Source organism: Thalassophryne amazonica, chromosome 22 (assembly GCF_902500255.1).
Source record: "Thalassophryne amazonica chromosome 22, fThaAma1.1, whole genome shotgun sequence".
Classification (NCBI taxonomy): domain Eukaryota; kingdom Metazoa; phylum Chordata; class Actinopteri; order Batrachoidiformes; family Batrachoididae; genus Thalassophryne; species Thalassophryne amazonica.
The window spans coordinates 30,749,335-30,767,233 of NC_047124.1; the positions used below are offsets into that span (position 1 = coordinate 30,749,335).

General features: G+C 40.2%; 1 protein-coding gene across 1 annotated transcript in view; it reads right to left on the bottom strand.

Moving 5' to 3' along the window:
- Positions 1–315: 315 nt before the first annotated feature.
- Positions 316–17,899, bottom strand: part of LOC117503827 (sodium- and chloride-dependent betaine transporter-like) — a 51,709-nt gene continuing 34,125 nt past the window's right edge. The window contains exons 13-17 of the mRNA XM_034163087.1: positions 17,176–17,313; positions 12,970–13,072; positions 5,231–5,331; positions 709–858; positions 316–628 (exon numbers count right to left, since the gene is read on the bottom strand). Coding sequence (XP_034018978.1) covers positions 455–628; positions 709–858; positions 5,231–5,331; positions 12,970–13,072; positions 17,176–17,313 — 666 coding nt within the window. The 3' untranslated portion in view covers positions 316–454. The remainder of the gene's footprint in view (positions 629–708; positions 859–5,230; positions 5,332–12,969; positions 13,073–17,175; positions 17,314–17,899) is intronic.

Sequence of the window (17,899 nt, forward strand, 5' to 3'; positions counted from 1 at the left end):
TCCGTCCCTCACTCGTGAACAAGACCCCGAGATACTTAAACTCCTCCACTTGAGGCAAGGACACTCCACTGACCTGAAGAGGGCAAAGCACCTTTTTCCGGTCGAGAACCATGGCCTTGGATTTGGAGGGGCTGATTTTCATCCCGGACGCTTCACACTCGGCTCTAAACCGCCCCAGTGCACGCTGAAGGTCCTGATTTGACGAAGCCAACAGAACCACATCGTCCGCAAACAGCAGAGATGAGATTCTGTGGTTAATAATATATAATATATGTATAATGTATTTCATAAAGAACAGCTAACACATATTACAAGTGAAGATAAAAATGTTGACTTTATTGATTTTGCTTTCAGTATATAGCACTGCTATAAGAATAAGTACATTGAATACACATGAAACAGTTTCATTTCACAGATTGTCACCAGTGCTTACATCTCGTAACAGGTTGTTGATCTACACTTTGCCGGTAACCATCAGGTCCTCTGGCACTCCTTCATTTATTTCATTGTGTATCTTATTTGGCTGATCCTGAGCTTTGAAAATTACCTTCTTGCACAGAGTGAGCACTGGCTTGTGTGGTTGAGCCTGACGTAGGTCACTGGATGGCGTCGTCATGTTGTTGAGATTCTGTGTAAAAAAACTGTAATTAATGTCATTTCATTGGGAACTTACATTATAGACATTATTCTGCTGTATGGTTGTCTCACCTTACACATTGAAATCAAAATGTACAACGGGATGAATACCAGTGGGGTGATGATGAGGAGACGGCTTAACATGACATACCAGTTACCAGGTTTGAAACCATAAATACCTTGAAGGGTCTTATTCCTGAGCAGTTCATACCAGAGTGTAACCTAGACAATTTAAAAAAAAGTCAAAATGAGTCAACATAACTAATAGAAAGGTAAGATATCAGCTCACAGTGGAGTTTAGACTGTTTTAGTAGAAGAAGGGCCTTTATTGTCATTACACATACATTGAAACATACAACAAAACCTGACCTCTGAATTTAACGCAACCTAGCTACACCGAAAAAAAGAGAAGGTTTGAACCAACTTAAAAAAGTGTTACAATTTGTAAAAATCTGAATGAATTAAGTTGTTTGAACTTAAGTTTGAAAGTTAAATCAACTCTAACTTACAAACTTAAGTTCAAACAACTTTAGACACAATCCAACAACTAGTTTAGCGGTTCCCAAACAAACAATTTCTTGGTGTAAGATGTTTATATACATTCATATCCTTAGGCTGTATTGCATTTTTATGACTTAGTTTGGGAACAACTGAACTCGGAGCACAATCTGGCATCCGGGGACCAACTCCAGATGTATTGGAGATGCTGCCTTGCTCAAGGGCAGAGAAAGGAGCAGACCCTACTGTGCATGTTTTTGGCTAGATCTGCTTCAAAACCTGTCCTTTTATCACTTTTGTTAAAACCATTGCTTCTCCCACTTAGAAATTATGGAGGGGTCTGAAATTTTCATCTTAGGTGCATGTCCACTATGAGAGACATAATCTTAAAAAAAAAAAAAAAAAAAAAAAAAAAAAAATCTGGAAATCATAATGTATGATTTTTTTTTTTTTAATATATATAATTTATTTGTATGTTACTGCTGCAAATAAGTATTTGAACACCTACCAACCAGCAAGAATTCTGGCTCTCACAGACCTGTTAATTTTTCTTTAAGAAGCCCTCTTATTCTGCACTCTTTACCTGTATTAGTTGCACCTGTTTGAACTTGTTACCTGTATAAAAGACACCTGTTCACACATTCAATCAATCACACTCCAACCTGTCCACCATAGCCAAGACCAAAGAGCTGTCTAAGGACACCAGGGACAAAACTGTAGACGCCCACAAGGCTGGGATGGACTACAGGACAACAGGCAAGCAGCTTGGTAGAAGACAACAACTGTTATGATTATTTATTAGAAAGTGGAAGAAACACAAGATGACTGTCAATCTCCCTCGGTCTGGGATTCCATGGAAGATCTCATTTTGTGGGTTAAGGATGATTCTGAGTAAGCTCAGAACTACACAGGAGGACCTGGTCAATGACCTGAAGAGAGCTGGGACCACAGTCACAAAGATTACATTAGTAACACATGATGCTGTCATGGTTTAAAATCCTGCAGGGCAGCAAGGTCCCCCTGCTCAAGGCAGCACATGTCCAGGTCTGTTTGAAGTTCACCAGTGACCATTTGGATGATCCAGAGGAGGTAAGGGAGAAAGTCATGTGGTCAGATGAGACCAGAATAGAGCTTTTTGGAATCAACTCCACTTACCATGTTTAGAGGATGAGAACAACCCCAAGAAAACCACCCCAACCATGAAGCATGGGGGTGGAAACATCATACTCTGGGGGTGCTCTTCTGCAAAGGGGACAGGACGACTGCACCGTATTGAAGGGAGGATGGATGGGGTCATGTATTGCGAGATTTTGGCAAACAACCTCCTTCCCTCAGTAAAAGCATTGAAGATGGGTCATGGCTGGGTCTTCCAGCATGACAATGACCCCAAACACACAGCCAGTGCAACTAAGGAGTCGCTCCGTAAGAAGCATTTCAAGGTCCTGGAGTGGCCTGGCCAGTCTCCAAACCTGAACTCAATATAAAATCTTTGGAGGGAGCTGAAACTCCAAACCTGAATGATCTGGAGAAGATCTGTATGGAGGAGTGGACCAAAATCCCTGCTGCAGTGTGTGAAAACTTGGTCAAGAACTACAGGAAACGTTTGACCTGATTTTCACAGGTGTTCAAATACTTATTTGCAACAGTAACATACAAATAAATTATTAAAAAAATCATACATTGTGATTTTTAGATTATGTCTCTTACAGTGGACATGCACCTAAGATGAAAATTTCAGACCCCTCCATGATTTCTAAGTGGGAGAACTTGCAAAATCACAGGGTGTTCAAATACTTATTTTCCTCACTGTATTATATATATATATATATATATATATATATATATATATATATATATATATATATATATATATATATATATATATATATATATATATATATATATATCGTGCATCAAGAAAGACAGTATTCACAGCACTTCACTTTGTCCACATTTTGTTATGTTACAGCCAATTTGGAATAAGGCTGTAATTTCATCCCCTTTGGAATTTCCAAACTGGATGAAATTCATTTTTCCCCCCTCAACATTCCACACACAACACCCCATAATGACAATATGAAAAGAGGTGGGGGGGTTTTTTGTATTATTATTATTGCTAATTTATTAAAAAATAAAAAAAAACTAAGAAATCACATGTACATATGTATTCACAGCCTTTCCCATGAAGCTCAAAAATTGAGCTCAGGTGTGAACTGGAGTGAACCTTGGATAAATTCAGTTGTTTGGACATGATTTGGAAAGACACACCACCTTGTCTACATATAAGGTCCCACAGTTGACAGTCAGAGCACAAACCAAGCAGGAAGTCAAAGGAATTCAAATCTGGGGAAGGGTGCAGAAACATTTCTGCTGCTTTGAAGGTCCCAATGAGCACAGTGGCCTCCATTATCCATAGATGGAAGAAGTTCATATCCACCAGAACTCTTCCTAGAGCTGGCTGCCTGTTTAAACTGACTGATCAGGAGAGAAGGGCCTCAGTCAGGGAGGTGGCCAAGAACCCATTGGTCACTCTAGTTACTCAGGGATCATATTCAAGTAGACTTGAGGCTATAATTTAATGGACTGCACATATGTGGTGCTTTTCCATCTGCTTCAGAAGCTCAAAGCACTTTATAATTATGCCTCACATTCAGCCATTCACACAGACACACTCACACACCGATGTCAGGGTGCTGCCATGCAAGGCGCTCACTACACGCCAGGAGCAAGTAGGGGATTAAGGATGTTGTCCAAGGGTGTGAATACTTATGTATATGTGACTCCTTAGTTTTTTCATTTTTCTAATAAATTTGCCAAAACAAAAAAACTTTTTTCACATTGTCATTATGGGGTACTGTGTGTAGAATAGTCAATCAACACTAACAGTGTAAGAAAAAAGTTTCTCAGCATGTTGGTGGCTTCCCTCACTAGTCTCCTTCCAACATCGCCATTCAATTTTTGAGAACTGTCCACTTGACACTTTTTTTTTTGTAGAGTACCACATGGTTTGAATTTTTTCTTAATTTATGTTAATGAAATCAAAGACATGTTCACTGACTACAAAATGTTCATGCGGCCATCCCCTGACTTGTCTCAAGAAAATTGGCTGCAAAAGTGATGATTTAATCCATATTTTGAATAAGTATCTTGAGTTCATATGAACTAGAAGTCAAAGTAAATGTCAGGATCACTATGTTTTGTTGTTGATTTTTATTGAATAATTTACGGCGTTACCACAGTAACTTAAAAAAGTTACTTTATTAGTTACTTTATACAGTTACTTCATTAGCAGCTATGGTCAACTTGTCGGCAGCTGCTGAATGTAACTAATAAAGGAACTAGTAATCTAACTTGGTTATTTTAAAGATTGAGTACTCAGAAAAGTAACTATTAGTTACTTTGCTGATTACTCAAGCTTAATATTAACCAAGTTAGATTACTAGTTACCTTATTAATTATATTACACTATGTAACATATTTTTATTTTTGTTTTGTTCCTGGGTACACAGTGTGTTTTCCTAACCTGTTATGCCTTAAATAAATAGAAAATAGCTGTTATTCTACAGAAACTTTGCTTCTGTGATCAGGACAATAACATTTTGAAATTTGTCTATTTTCAAGAATATTCTCAATTCGCCTTCACTACTACCGAGTAGTCTTCTAGAATATTCTTTAACTGCTAGAACTGTCCAGAATTTTCTAGAAGTTTCCAGAATTATCTAGAAATTTCAAGAAACTTTTAGAACATTAAAAAAAATAAAATCAAAGTTTGTGCTGAATGTAGTCATTTGTCCATAGACTTTAGACATAAGCAGTTGAAACATAACACTTAGTTACATAGTGTTATTTATTCGTTACAAGTTGTCAGCAGCTCCTAATAAAATAACTGCATGAAGCTGCTAATGAAGAAACTGTATAAAGTAACTAAAAAAGTAACTTTATTTAATATTATTATTTTATTTATTTTCCGTATTGACCCAATGTATTCTGATCTGGGGTTGTAGAAATAACTTTGATCTATTGCAGACAAAGAGAAGCACAGTGACGTAACAGAAAGGAGATGAACAAAACGAGACACGTGATTCAACTCGCTCACCCCACAGATGAGCGGCGTGATGAACAACCAGCAGTATTTCAGCACAGGGAACGGTTTGTATCCGATCATGTCCTGAATGTTGTCAAAGAAACGGTCAGCACCTGCAAAGTCAACGCCACAGGCTGTTATTCAAAGGGAACAAATTGATTTAGCTCTTACAGAAGCCTGATGTTTGTAACATCCATCATTTTGAATGTCACTATACCATACCAACTTTATTTATAAAGCACCTTAAAACAGCCAGCGCTGACACGAGGTGCTGTACACTACACACATAATACAAATTAAGAGACAATATCATAAAAAAGAACCATCCATCCATCCATCCATCCATTTTCTTCCGCTTTATCCGGAGTCAGGTCGCGGGGGCAGCAGCTCAAGCAAAGCCGCCCAGACCTCCCGATCCACACACACCTCCCCCAGCTCCTCTGGGGGAACCCCAAGGCGTTCCCAAGCCAGCCGAGAGATGAAGTCCCTCCAGCGTGTCCTGGGTCTTCCCCGGGGCTTCCTCCCAATGGGACGTGCCCGGAACACCTCTCCAGCGAGGCGTCCAGGGGGCATCCGGAAAATGCCCGAGCCACCTCAACTGACTCCTTTCGACGTGGAGGAGCAGCGGCTTGACTCCGAGCTCCTCACCCTATCTCTAAGGGAGCGCCCAGCCACCCTGTGGAGGAAACTCATCTCGGCCGCTTGTACTCGCGATCTCGTTCTTTCGGTCATGAGCCAAATCTCATGACCATAGGTGAGGATCGGAACGTAGATCGATCGGTAAATCGAGAGCTTTGCCCCCCTACTCAGCTCTCTCTTCACCACGACAGTCCGATCCAGCGACCGCATCACTGCAGATGCTGCACCGATCCGTCTATCGATCTCGATCTGATTGGTTAATCATGTGAGTTCGCAGATCTTATAATATCATATATATGTGTAATTTTTGCCACAACAGTGGCAAAAGATGTATTACTCCGCGCCCTGACCAGTGTTCTGACGAGATGTGATTACTGTTGAATGTCGTTCCTCTTTCTCCACACACAACTGCGCATGCGCAGTATTGCCGGGACACGAAACTGTCCAGACACACAATTTGTCAGAACACCAGTTGCACATGCTGCTAGCTGTTAGCACTGTTAGCTCAGAGTGAGAGAAAGTCGTGTACGTCCGCTGACGCTGAAACGGGTGAATTTAAGCTACCGTATGAAAGTATTGATGTGGATTCTGATACAGAATTACCGTTTGGATTTTCACATTTGTTGGATGACTCCACGACCTGACTGCTGTTAAAGAGACGCTCGCTGCTTCATCGTAAGCTTTGCCGACTGAATTACCTACAGAAAAGTAAACTGTGCAAACAATGGAATTGGATTAGAATGGGAATAACCCCCTTGTGTCTGATGATGGGTGGATGTTCATGCTGTTATACAGTCGAACATAGCATTAAAATTAGTTTATTTCTGATGGCGAATCCATTAGAAAATTTTGTGCATGGTCAAAACTTTGAATGGACATCAGACAGAGAGCTTCCCCAGTGGTTTGTTTACCATTTTGTCCTGTACTTGTCCATTAGCTTGCCAATGGACATCTGGTAGACATTCGTTTTATTCGTGCATTATCTATTTGTCTTCTATTTGCATCTGGAAGTACTGCGCACCCGTGTTCTGTGATTGTCCGCTCATTCCGTCAGAGCCCCAAATCCACAGGAGTCCGACAGATTAGGCAATTTTTGCCACTGAACAAATTATTTCAATCAGTTTACTCAATCCGTCACGGTGTCACTACACCTTAAAGCGGTGAGTCACTGACTGTTGAAAACAATGGCATCTTTTTGATAGCAATGCTACTGGCTAATGTTAGCATTACTTAGTTATATCAACCTCCAACTCAGTTAATACCACAAGACTTCTCTAGTTAAGTTGAAATAACTTTAGTTAAGTTGAAATAACTTTTAAAAATCTATACAAATTGTTACATCACTTTTTCTTGTTGAGACTGTTGCTCATTTTTTAGAGTGTACCTTTGGAGTATTGTGACCTCATTGTAGAGCAAATACCTTTCCAGTTCTACAACCCCTGGCAAAAATTATGGAATCACCGGCCTCGGAGGATGTTCATTCAGTTGTTTAATTTTGTAGAAAAAAAGCAGATCACAGACATGACACAAAACTAAAGTCATTTCAAATGGCAACTTTCTGGATTTAAGAAACACTATAAGAAATCAAGAAAAAAAGATTGTGGCAGTCAGTAACGGTTACGTTTTTAGACCAAGCAGAGGAAAAAAATATGGAATCACTCAATTCTGAGGAAAAAATTATGGAATCACCCTGTAAATTTTCATCCCCAAAACTAACACCTGCATCAAATCAAATCTGCTCGTTAGTCTGCATCTAAAAAGGAGTGATCACACCTTGGAGAGCTGTTGCACCAAGTGGACTGACATGAATCATGGCTCCAACACGAGAGATGTCAATTGAAACAAAGGAGAGGATTATCAAACTCTTAAAAGAGGGTAAATCATCACGCAATGTTGCAAAAGATGTTGGTTGTTCACAGTCAGCTGTGTCTAAACTCTGGACCAAATACAAACAACATGAGAAGGTTGTTAAAGGCAAACATACTGGTAGACCAAGGAAGACATCAAAGCGTCAAGACAGAAAACTTAAAGCAATATGTCTCAAAAATCGAAAATGCACAACAAAACAAATGAGGAACGAATGGGAGGAAACTGGAGTCAACGTCTGTGACCGAACTGTAAGAAACCGCCTAAAGGAAATGGGATTTACATACAGAAAAGCTAAACGAAAGCCATCATTAACACCTAAACAGAAAAAAAACAAGGTTACAATGGGCTAAGGAAAAGCAATCGTGGACTGTGGATGACTGGATGAAAGTCATATTCAGTGATGAATCTCGAATCTGCATTGGGCAAGGTGATGATGCTGGAACCTTTGTTTGGTGCCGTTCCAATGAGATTTATAAAGATGACTGCCTGAAGAGAACATGTAAATTTCCACAGTCATTGATGATATGGGGTTGCATGTCAGGTAAAGGCACTGGGGAGATGGCTGTCATTACATCATCAATAAATGCACAAGTTTATGTTGATATTTTGGACAATTGAAAGGATGTTTGGGGATGATGAAATCATTTTTCAAGAAGATAATGCATCTTGCCATAGAGCAAAAACTGCAAAAACATTCCTTGCAAAAAGACACATAGGGTCAATGTCAACGAGCAGATCTGATTTGATGCAGGTGTTAGTTTTGGGGATGAAAATTTACAGGGTGATTCCATAATTTTTTCCTCAGAATTGAATGATTCCATATTTTTTTCCTCTGCTTGGTCTAAAAAAGTAACCGTTACTGACTGCCATAATATTTTTTTCTTGATTTCTTATAGTGTTTCTTAAAGCCAGAAAGTTGCCATTTGAAATGACTTTAGTTTTGTGTCATGTCTGTGATCTGCTTTTTTCTTCAAAATTAAACAACTGAATGAACATCCTCTGAGGCCGGTGATTCCATAATTTTTGCCAGGGGTTGTACCAGGCTGTAAACGTGTTTATTTCTGCTGTAAAGCTAGACATTTTAACATGGGCTTCCACTGGGTTTGACTCAGTTGTAGAGTTCGCCTCAAGTGGCTATTTTAGGAACTGCTGGTTTTCACACTACTGTATTGGCTTCTTTTTTCAGCACCAGAGGATGCCGCTTGTTTAATGCTGTGGAGGACGGTTAAGTAATTAGTGAGTAGGAGGTGAACAACAATTAGGAAAAACAATCACCAGAACATGAAGGAAAAAAAACTTCAGGTATCCAGGGAAATAAAACGTAGGATTAACCTCTCAGTAAATCAAGAGAGCGGATGAGGAGAGAGGAGATGATCTGTTCAAATAAGGAGTGAAGTAAGAATGGTAAGTGGGCTGAGGAGGAGAAGGAGGAGGAGTGAAACGGGAGAGGAACATGACAAAATGCTCACCTTGAGCTGTCAAGGGGAACAGAAGGAGAGAACACCGGAGGAAAGATGGAAGATAGTAAAAGATGGCGGCCTCAGTGATGAGATTGGTGAAGTGCGCGACCTGAACGACATCTTAAGATTGATTTGAGCAGATACATAATAGCGGAATAAGTTGTCAAACCCTTTTGAGAATGCAGACGCGCCTCCATAAGCGACACCGTAATCGACCCTGACACCGTCTCCACCTACAGGGAAGCGGCGCGTGGGCGGCCGCATTCAAATTCGGGAGCTGATCAGTATTCCGCTCTGCCTCGCGTTGCAGTCAGGGATGTATGTGTGTGAGCTCCGCTTTGGAAGGAGCGAGCGCTTTTGGAAGTTAAAATAAAATTCTCGGGAAGATCCACGAATAAACAGGTGCATCTACGTGCACGGCGGTATACTGATAAAGTCAAGCTTACTTAATGGTGCCGTCGCCTTTTTGTTAGTGTTTAGTCGTCGCCTCAGTGACATTTTAACCAAATACTCACGACAGCCATTCAAAATGAGCTTGAACATTCATGGTCACCAAGGTGAAAGGTCATGTGGCTTAAGTATTGGTGTTTAGTAGCAACAGTAGGGATGCCTTTGTTCAATTCCTTGAAGTATTCAAGTATGGTGACATCCACCAGGCCACAGAACCCTGACTTGGCGACAACCGGTCCATCCCCACTTATTGGAATTAACCATTTATCTTCCACATACAGGTACATTGTGGGAGTCTCCTTGGTCTTCTCAAGCCACGAGAATCCTCAACACATCCTTTGCTTCCTTTATATACCCAGGTAAAAAACTCACTGAGATTGACATCTCTTTTCCAAGAGTGACCTGGCCAAGACAGCAGCCAAAACATTGTTACAGCGATGAGACAAGACAACAATCAAACACAATTTCACACAAGAGTAAAACATTTAAAACCATTAAGACCATTAAAAACCACAGTGAAATTCAGCATGTACTAGAAGCAGTCACAATGTCCAATAGTGTTAGCTTCACGTTCCTTCAAAAGAGATTTAAATTCACCCAAAGTCACAGGATCTGTTAATTTCAGATCCTTTTGGAGTTTGTTCCAAGAAGCGGGGGCAGCATATCTGAAAGTAGTTTTTCCCAGTTCAATTCTCACCCGAGGAACTGACATCTGAAATGTTTGTTGGGAATGTAGGCCGTAAGATGGTTGATTTTTAAACATATATACACACAGATAAGATGGCAGGAGCCCAAGAATACATTTATAGACAAATAAAAACCAGTGTGACAATCTACGAGCAGACAGAGATGGATACTCGGCTGTAGAATACAGTGTACAGTGGTGAACACGGTTTCCACAACCAGTGATAAAACGCAAAGCACTATGGTACACACTGTCCAATTTCTTGAGGTGCTGTAAAGTTGCATTCATGTACAATAAATCTCCATAATCCAACAAAGGTAAAAATGTTACAGAAATTAGACGCTTTCTTACAAGAATTGAAAAACAGGATTTGTTCCGAAAGAAGAAACCCAATTTCAACTTTAGTTTTCAAACTAGGCCCTCAATATGGGGTTTAAAAGACAAATCTTGGTCAATTAATAAGCCGAGGTACCTGTAAGTTGACACAATTTCTATCTCTGTGCCCTCGGTGCTTTTTATCTTGGGGAGATTTGCGGGTAACCATTTAGTATTTGAAAAAGGCATTATTTTTGATTTGTCTGCATTTAAAACCAGTTTAAGATTCATCAAATGAGACTGAATTATATTAAAAGCCGACTGTAAAACTGCAAACGCTTGTTCAACTGTGGCAGAAGAACAATAGATAACGGTATCATCTGCGTAAAAATGACAAGATGTATTGGATATATTACAGCAGAGATTATTAATATAAATAGAAAATAACAGTGGGCCTAGGACAGATCCTTGGGGAACCCCTTTTGTTATGGGAAGAAATGGAGAGGAAGACCCTGAGAAATGAACGGATTGCATCCTCCCTGATAAGTAATTTTTTGGGGTTTTTACGTAATTATTGTATGGCCTTGCCTTACAATATAAAGCGCCTTGGGGCAACTGTTTGTTGTGATTTGGCACTATATAAATAAAATTGATTGAATTGATTGATAATTACTAAACCAGCCCAGAGCTTCTTTAGAAAAGCCAATCACAGAGAGTCTGTTTAAGAGAATGGCATGATCAACGGTATCGAAGGCCTTTGACAGATCAATAAAAAGTGCAGTGCAATATTTTTTACTGTCAACAGCCTCAATTATGTCATTGAGAACTTTCACAGCAGCGGTCATTGTGCTGTGTCCTTTTCTAAACCTGATTGATTATTAATTAAAATGTGATTTTCTTCTAGATACTGTTTAAGCTGGTCTGCAACAAACTTTTCAAGAATTTTAACTAAAACGCATAATTTTGAAATGGGCCTGTACTTCATGTTGGATTGTGCCCATAGAAAACTGCCACATATCGAAAATGTCCCTCAACGTGATTCTTGTCAACTGAGTCTCCCCAAGGACCACTTGTTTGGTATGAAGTCATTCCAGAAGTACCCAAAGATCCTCCACAGAACCCTCGTACCTCAGATATCCAGTCACCAACCCAAGGAGTGGTGGCCAAGTGGTTAGTATGCTTGGTTTCAATGTGGAAAGTTCGTGGTTCAAACCCTACCCCTGCCCATCTCTCCATGCAGGGGTGCCACCAATGATTTTGGGTCCCATGAAAATAAATCTTACTGCCCCCTCCCCCCATATTATTTTGTCAGCATTATAATTGGATCTCAAGCCCAACGTTTAACCAGTAGACCATCACCTCCCTAGTGGTGGCCCTTCTGTGGAATGAAACACTTCAGGCTTTTCTGCAGTTTCTATGTCCCATAAGCCACTAAGTTAACAAAAAGTCCAGAAAGTAGAAAAATTAGTTATTGTTTTCCATTTTTAGAAAAACAAGACGGCCACCATAACACCCATCATCCTGTTTCTATACCTGCTTACTGGAGCTGGAGCCCATCCCAGTAGCCATGGGTGTGGGGGTACACGCTGTGCAGGACGCCAGTTTATCACAGGGCCACGCATTCACACCTATGGTCAATTTAGGGTCACCAATTCATCTACCCTGCGTGTTTTTGGAAGTGGGACGAAGCCAGAGCCTCTGACGGTAACTCACGTGAACATGGGGAGACCATGCAAACTCCACACAGATAAGACCAGACCGCAAGCGATCCTGCAATCTTTTTACTGTGCGATGACAGTGCTAAACACTATTCCACTAATAACCTTTGAAAAAAATGGAAAAATTGTTTGGGTTTTTTTTTATTCCTTATTTCATAAGCTTTCAAAAAACTGCAGTTTACCAAATCTCCTGAAAATATTTTTAAATGAACGTATGAATCCTAACATAAGGAACCTGACTGATACAGAAATAGGAAAAAGGAAGTGACAGGACCCTTCGTTCTCCTGCTGTTATCGGCATCGCCAAACACCTCTCTGCACAGCATCATCATGACTCCGGAAGAACTTTCCAGATGTCTCCTGATCTCAAAAGCCAAGAACAAGTTCAACACCAGGAAGTATTGATCCAGGACAACAGCACATCCAGACAAATGCAGGCAAATGTGTTCCATTATATATCTTCATAGAACTTTGGAGAAAACTTTCATGCAATTGTTAAGCTGTAGCAAGAAAAAGCTTTGTCTTTTTGGACACAATTTGAAAAAAACATTAGCTGTTTGCTGCTGCATGGAATTCTGAATGAGAATCGTTTTGCAGTTTCGTGACTTGACTTACCGTACACCCATCCAATTGCAATGGTCTCGAAAAAGGCGATAAACAGGATACTGGTTCCACTGGGGCCATACGTGTCAACCAGCTGAAACAGCTGAATCCCTCCCTAACAGATGAAGAAAGTATTTTTACAGATCACAGACCCAAAACTGTCTTACTGTGGTGTCTTACTTTGGTGTTACACTGTAGTCACCCAAACTAGATATTTAACACTGTACTTGCCCCCGTTTAAATCTACAGTGTGTAGGGTTTAGGGGTGTTTATTAACATAAATGGAATATAGCATTCATAACCATCTGTTCATTCATGTACAAGGGGTGACTGAAAAATTTTAAGCCTGACACAAAAAACTAGGACATTGTTCTCCATCTTTGACATTCCGAGAAACCAACATTTCTCTTGAGAATGTTTGACAGTTTAACTCATTGTGTGCAATGCTGCAGACACAATACGAGGTCTGTCCGTAAAGTATCGTACCTTTTTATTTTTTTCAAAAACTATATGGATTTCATTCATATGTTTTTACGTCAGACATGCTTGAACCCTTGTGCGCATGCGTGAGTTTTCCACGCCTGTCGGTGACGTCATTCGCCTGTGAGCACTCTTTGTGGAAGGAGTGGTCCCGCCCCCTCGTCGGATTTTCATTGTCTGGAAATGGCGGAATGAAAAGGACTTTTTTTCCATCAGAATTTTTTCAGAAGCTGTTAGAGACTGGCACCTGGAAACCATTCGAAAAATTTATCTGGCTTTCAGTGAAAATTTTACGGGCTTCACAGAGAATAAGGACTTTAACTACAGGTTTAAGGACCCCTTTAAAGGACGGTCGGTGCGCCACGCTGCGAGCTGCGACGACGCGGCACAAACCACTGGATCATTTCTAAGCTGATGGCTCTGTGGATACGAGACCGTCGTGTGCTCTTTCTCTGGTTATCACAAGACCTGGACATCAGCCATTTTCCGTCAGATTTCACTTTTAACAAGAGATTTTGTCATGGAAAGCCGCGCGGAGGCTTCGCGCGTCACGACCGATTCGCTGATGAAGCGAGACAAAGGAACACCTCCGTTTCGGCGTGTTAGAGGACAAGTTGGGACATGTCTATCTCGGCTTTCAGTGCTTACCAGTCGAGTGAGTATAAAAGAACTTGTGGAGAGCTGGACATGTGAAGCCCGTAAAATTTTCACTGAAAGCCAGATAAATTTTTCGAATGGTTTCCAGGTGCCAGTCTCTAACAGCTTCTGAAAAAATTCTGATGGAAAAAAAGTCCTTTTCATTCCGCCATTTCCAGACAATGAAAATCCGACGAGGGGGCGGGACCACTCCTTCCACAAGGCGTGCTCACAGGCGAATGACGTCACCGACAGGCGTGGAAAAACTCACGCATGCGCACGAGGGTTCAAGCTTGTCTGACGTAAAAACATATGAATGAAATCCATATAGTTTTTGAAAAAAATAAAAAGGTACGATACTTTACGGACAGACCTCGTATTTCAGTGAAGTGAGTCGAGGTGTGTCAGATTGGAAAAATAGACAAAACTGGTGGACGTTCTGGTACGACCGCGTTTTACGGCAACATAGAATTTTTTTTTTTTTAGACTTCAAGAATAAAGTCGTAATATTATGAGAATAAAGTCGTAATTTTAAGACTTTGAGAATAAAGTCGTATATTACGAGAATAAAGTCGTAATTTTACGAGAAAAAGTCATAATTTTAAGAGAATAAAGTCATAATATTACGAGATTAAAGTCATAATATTATGAGAATAAAGTCATAATATTATGTGAATAAAGTCGTAATTTTAAGACTTCGAGAATAAAGTCGTAATTTTATGAGAAAAAAAGTCGTAATATTACGAGAATAAAGTCGTAATATTACGAGAATAAAGTCGTAATATTATGAGAATAAAGTTGTAATTTTAAGACTTTGAGAATAAAGTCATATATTACGAGAATAAAGTCGTAATTTTATGAGAAAAAAGTCATAATTTTAAGAGAATAAAGTCATAATATTACGAGAATAAAGTCATAATATTATGAGAATAAAGTCGTAATTTTAAGACTTCCAGAATAAAGTCGTAATTTTAGGAAAAAAAGTCATAATTTTAAGAGAATAAAATCGTAATACTACAAGAATAAAGTCATAATATTATGAGAATAAAGTCGTAATTTTAAGATTTCGAGAATAAAGTCGTAATATTACGAGAATAGAGTCGTAATTTTACGAAAAAAAGTCCATTTTAAGAGAATAAAGTCGTAATACTACAAGAATAAAGTCGTAATATTATGAGAATAAAGTCGTAATTTTAAGACTTCGAGAATAAAGTTGTAATTTTAAGAGAATAAAGTCATAATATAATATTTCGATTTTTTCTCATAATATTACGACTTTATCCTCGTAATATTACGACTTTATCCTCGAAGTCCAAAAAAAAAAAAAAGAAATTCAATGTGGCCCTAAAACTCCGATGTATTCTGGCATTCAGTATCTCACAAAAATGGGAACATGTCCGAAGGAGATCCATGACAACATGGTAGTGACTTCAGGGCAGGATGCCCCGTCTACAGTTAAACACTGGTTAGCTGATTTCAAGAGGCGTAGAACAAGTGTTGAAGATGAAGCAAGATCAGGAAGACCCAGAACTGCCACCTCGACTGATTTGATCCAGAAGATCAAATGTCCTCACTGACAGAAGAGTAAGTGAGCATCATATAGCTGGAATTGTAGGTATTTCCCAGGAAACCGATGCAAGAACTAGGAATGATGAAACTTTCAGCACAATGGGTTCCAAGACTGATCAGAAACACACGCGGTTCCAGATGTCCAGGGAGAATCTTGAGCTTTTTGAGGCAGAACCTGATAACTTCATCTAACAATTCATGACCATGGACGAGTTTGAACTAGAGTCCAAACAACGGTCAAAGCAATAGAAATGCAGGTTCTCCCCCACTGAAGAAAGCCAAAGCTGTCTCATCTGCTGGAAAGCTCATGGACTCTGTCTTCTGGGATGTTGACAGCATTACAATGGTGGACTCTTTCTAGAAGGGACAGAACATCAATAGGGTTGATTGTGCTTCCCTTTTGCGACAACCGCGGGAGAAAATAAAGCAGAAGCAGTGTGGAATGTTTCAATGAGATGTTCAATGTGCCAGTCCATATTGGTCATCGCAATGGCTGCCATTCATGAATGGGGCTTTGAACTTCAACTACCAACCTTAGTACTTGATTTGGTTCCTTCAAACTTCCATCTGTCCATGAAAAGGCATCTTGCTAGGACTCAGTATAATACTGGTAACGATGTCATACTGCAATGGATGACTTTCTAGAGCTCCAGGAAGTCATCTAGACTAGGCTCTAGGACAGGGGTAGGCAACCTGTTCCAGAAAGAGCCATGAGGGTGCAGGTTTTCTTTGCAGCCGCTGACTCCACCAGGTGATTTTACTGATTAATATCACTTTGAGCAGATGGAATCAGTTAATCAGTGAAATCACCTGGTGGAGTCAGTGGCTGCAAAGAAAACCTGCACCCTCATGGCTCTTTCTGGAACAGGTTGCCTACCCCTGCTCTAGGACCTTCTATGAGAACGGTATTAAGGCACTGCAGCAATGCTGGAAAAACCGTGTGGACTTTCATGTTTCTTCTTGGTTGGGCTCAAAACCTTTCAGTCACCGCTCATATTATCTGCAACAAAGAATCGATGTGTTTTCACGAGCTCAGAATGAGCCCCAAGGAGGCCGCCATGTTGCATCACCATGCTAATACAGTAGCCTAAAAGGGACATACTTAACACCACCTTTTGCATTTAGCAGTCTACAGGATGCTAGTGGAGGCTAACAAATTTGCGAATAGCGGATCATTCATATCGAAAATCACAAGAGAAGGCAAGGGAACATTAGCCACCATCACCAAATAAGCAAAAAACTGTGAAACAGAACAAAATCGTGATCAGAGACTGTATAATGCAATCTGCAACCTCACCACTAGATTCACTAAATTCAACACACTGTAGCTTTAAATTCATTCATTTTTCTGAACCCGCTTATTCCTGTTCAGGATCGGGGGCGCTAGAGGTTTTTGGAGCGGTCACTGGGTGAGAGGGGTGCCCTGGACAAGCTGTTCCTTTAAATATGAAACCTAAAATCAATATTCGTGCACTTGACTGATGATTTAATGTGGAGCAGCGTACGATCACCATGACTGTGCCGCGTCCTCACCTCGGTGACCAGCGGCAGCCCCAACAGGAAGCAGACGGCAGCAATGACCAGCACCAGAATCTCCCGCGCTCCGGCCCGTCTCAGGAGGTGTGGAAACATGTCTGTGATGGCCGTGGCCAGGCTCTCCACGCACACAAACTTTGACAAAATGGATATTAGCATATTAGCAGTGCACTTTAAAGGAGTAGTACTGTAAAAAAATAAAAAATAAATAAAATAAGTATGTCGGTAATATGATAGATTTCTTGTAAAACAGCTTCAATATCCCATACTTTTCCAGCTTTGCATGCTGAAACGGTCATGTTGCACAATAATAGGACTGAAACATCTACTTTTTGACTTCCGTGACATATGTCCATATGTCCCTCACAGACTTAAAGAGGTACACCCATTTCCCAATCCTGCGGTAAGCAGGTCCTTTGCTTTTGTTTGTTTGCTAGGACCTGGACCAAGAACAAACATTTGTATTTTTTTATATTTATAAGTGGGCTAAAGCATGAAAATAAAAGCCACATGTGAGCACAGCGCCCCTCATTGGTCAGATGTACTCTGTTTATGTTATGAGGTCTACTTCAGAGCAGCAGTTTTTGGCACCTGCTTAGTATTCAGTAGGTACTAACAGTGAGCTATCGCTACTTTTGGTTAGCTCTAATGTTTTTATCTAGATGATCTGTGGCCACATATCACCAATGCATTTGGGGTGCATGTATCTCCACTATTTATA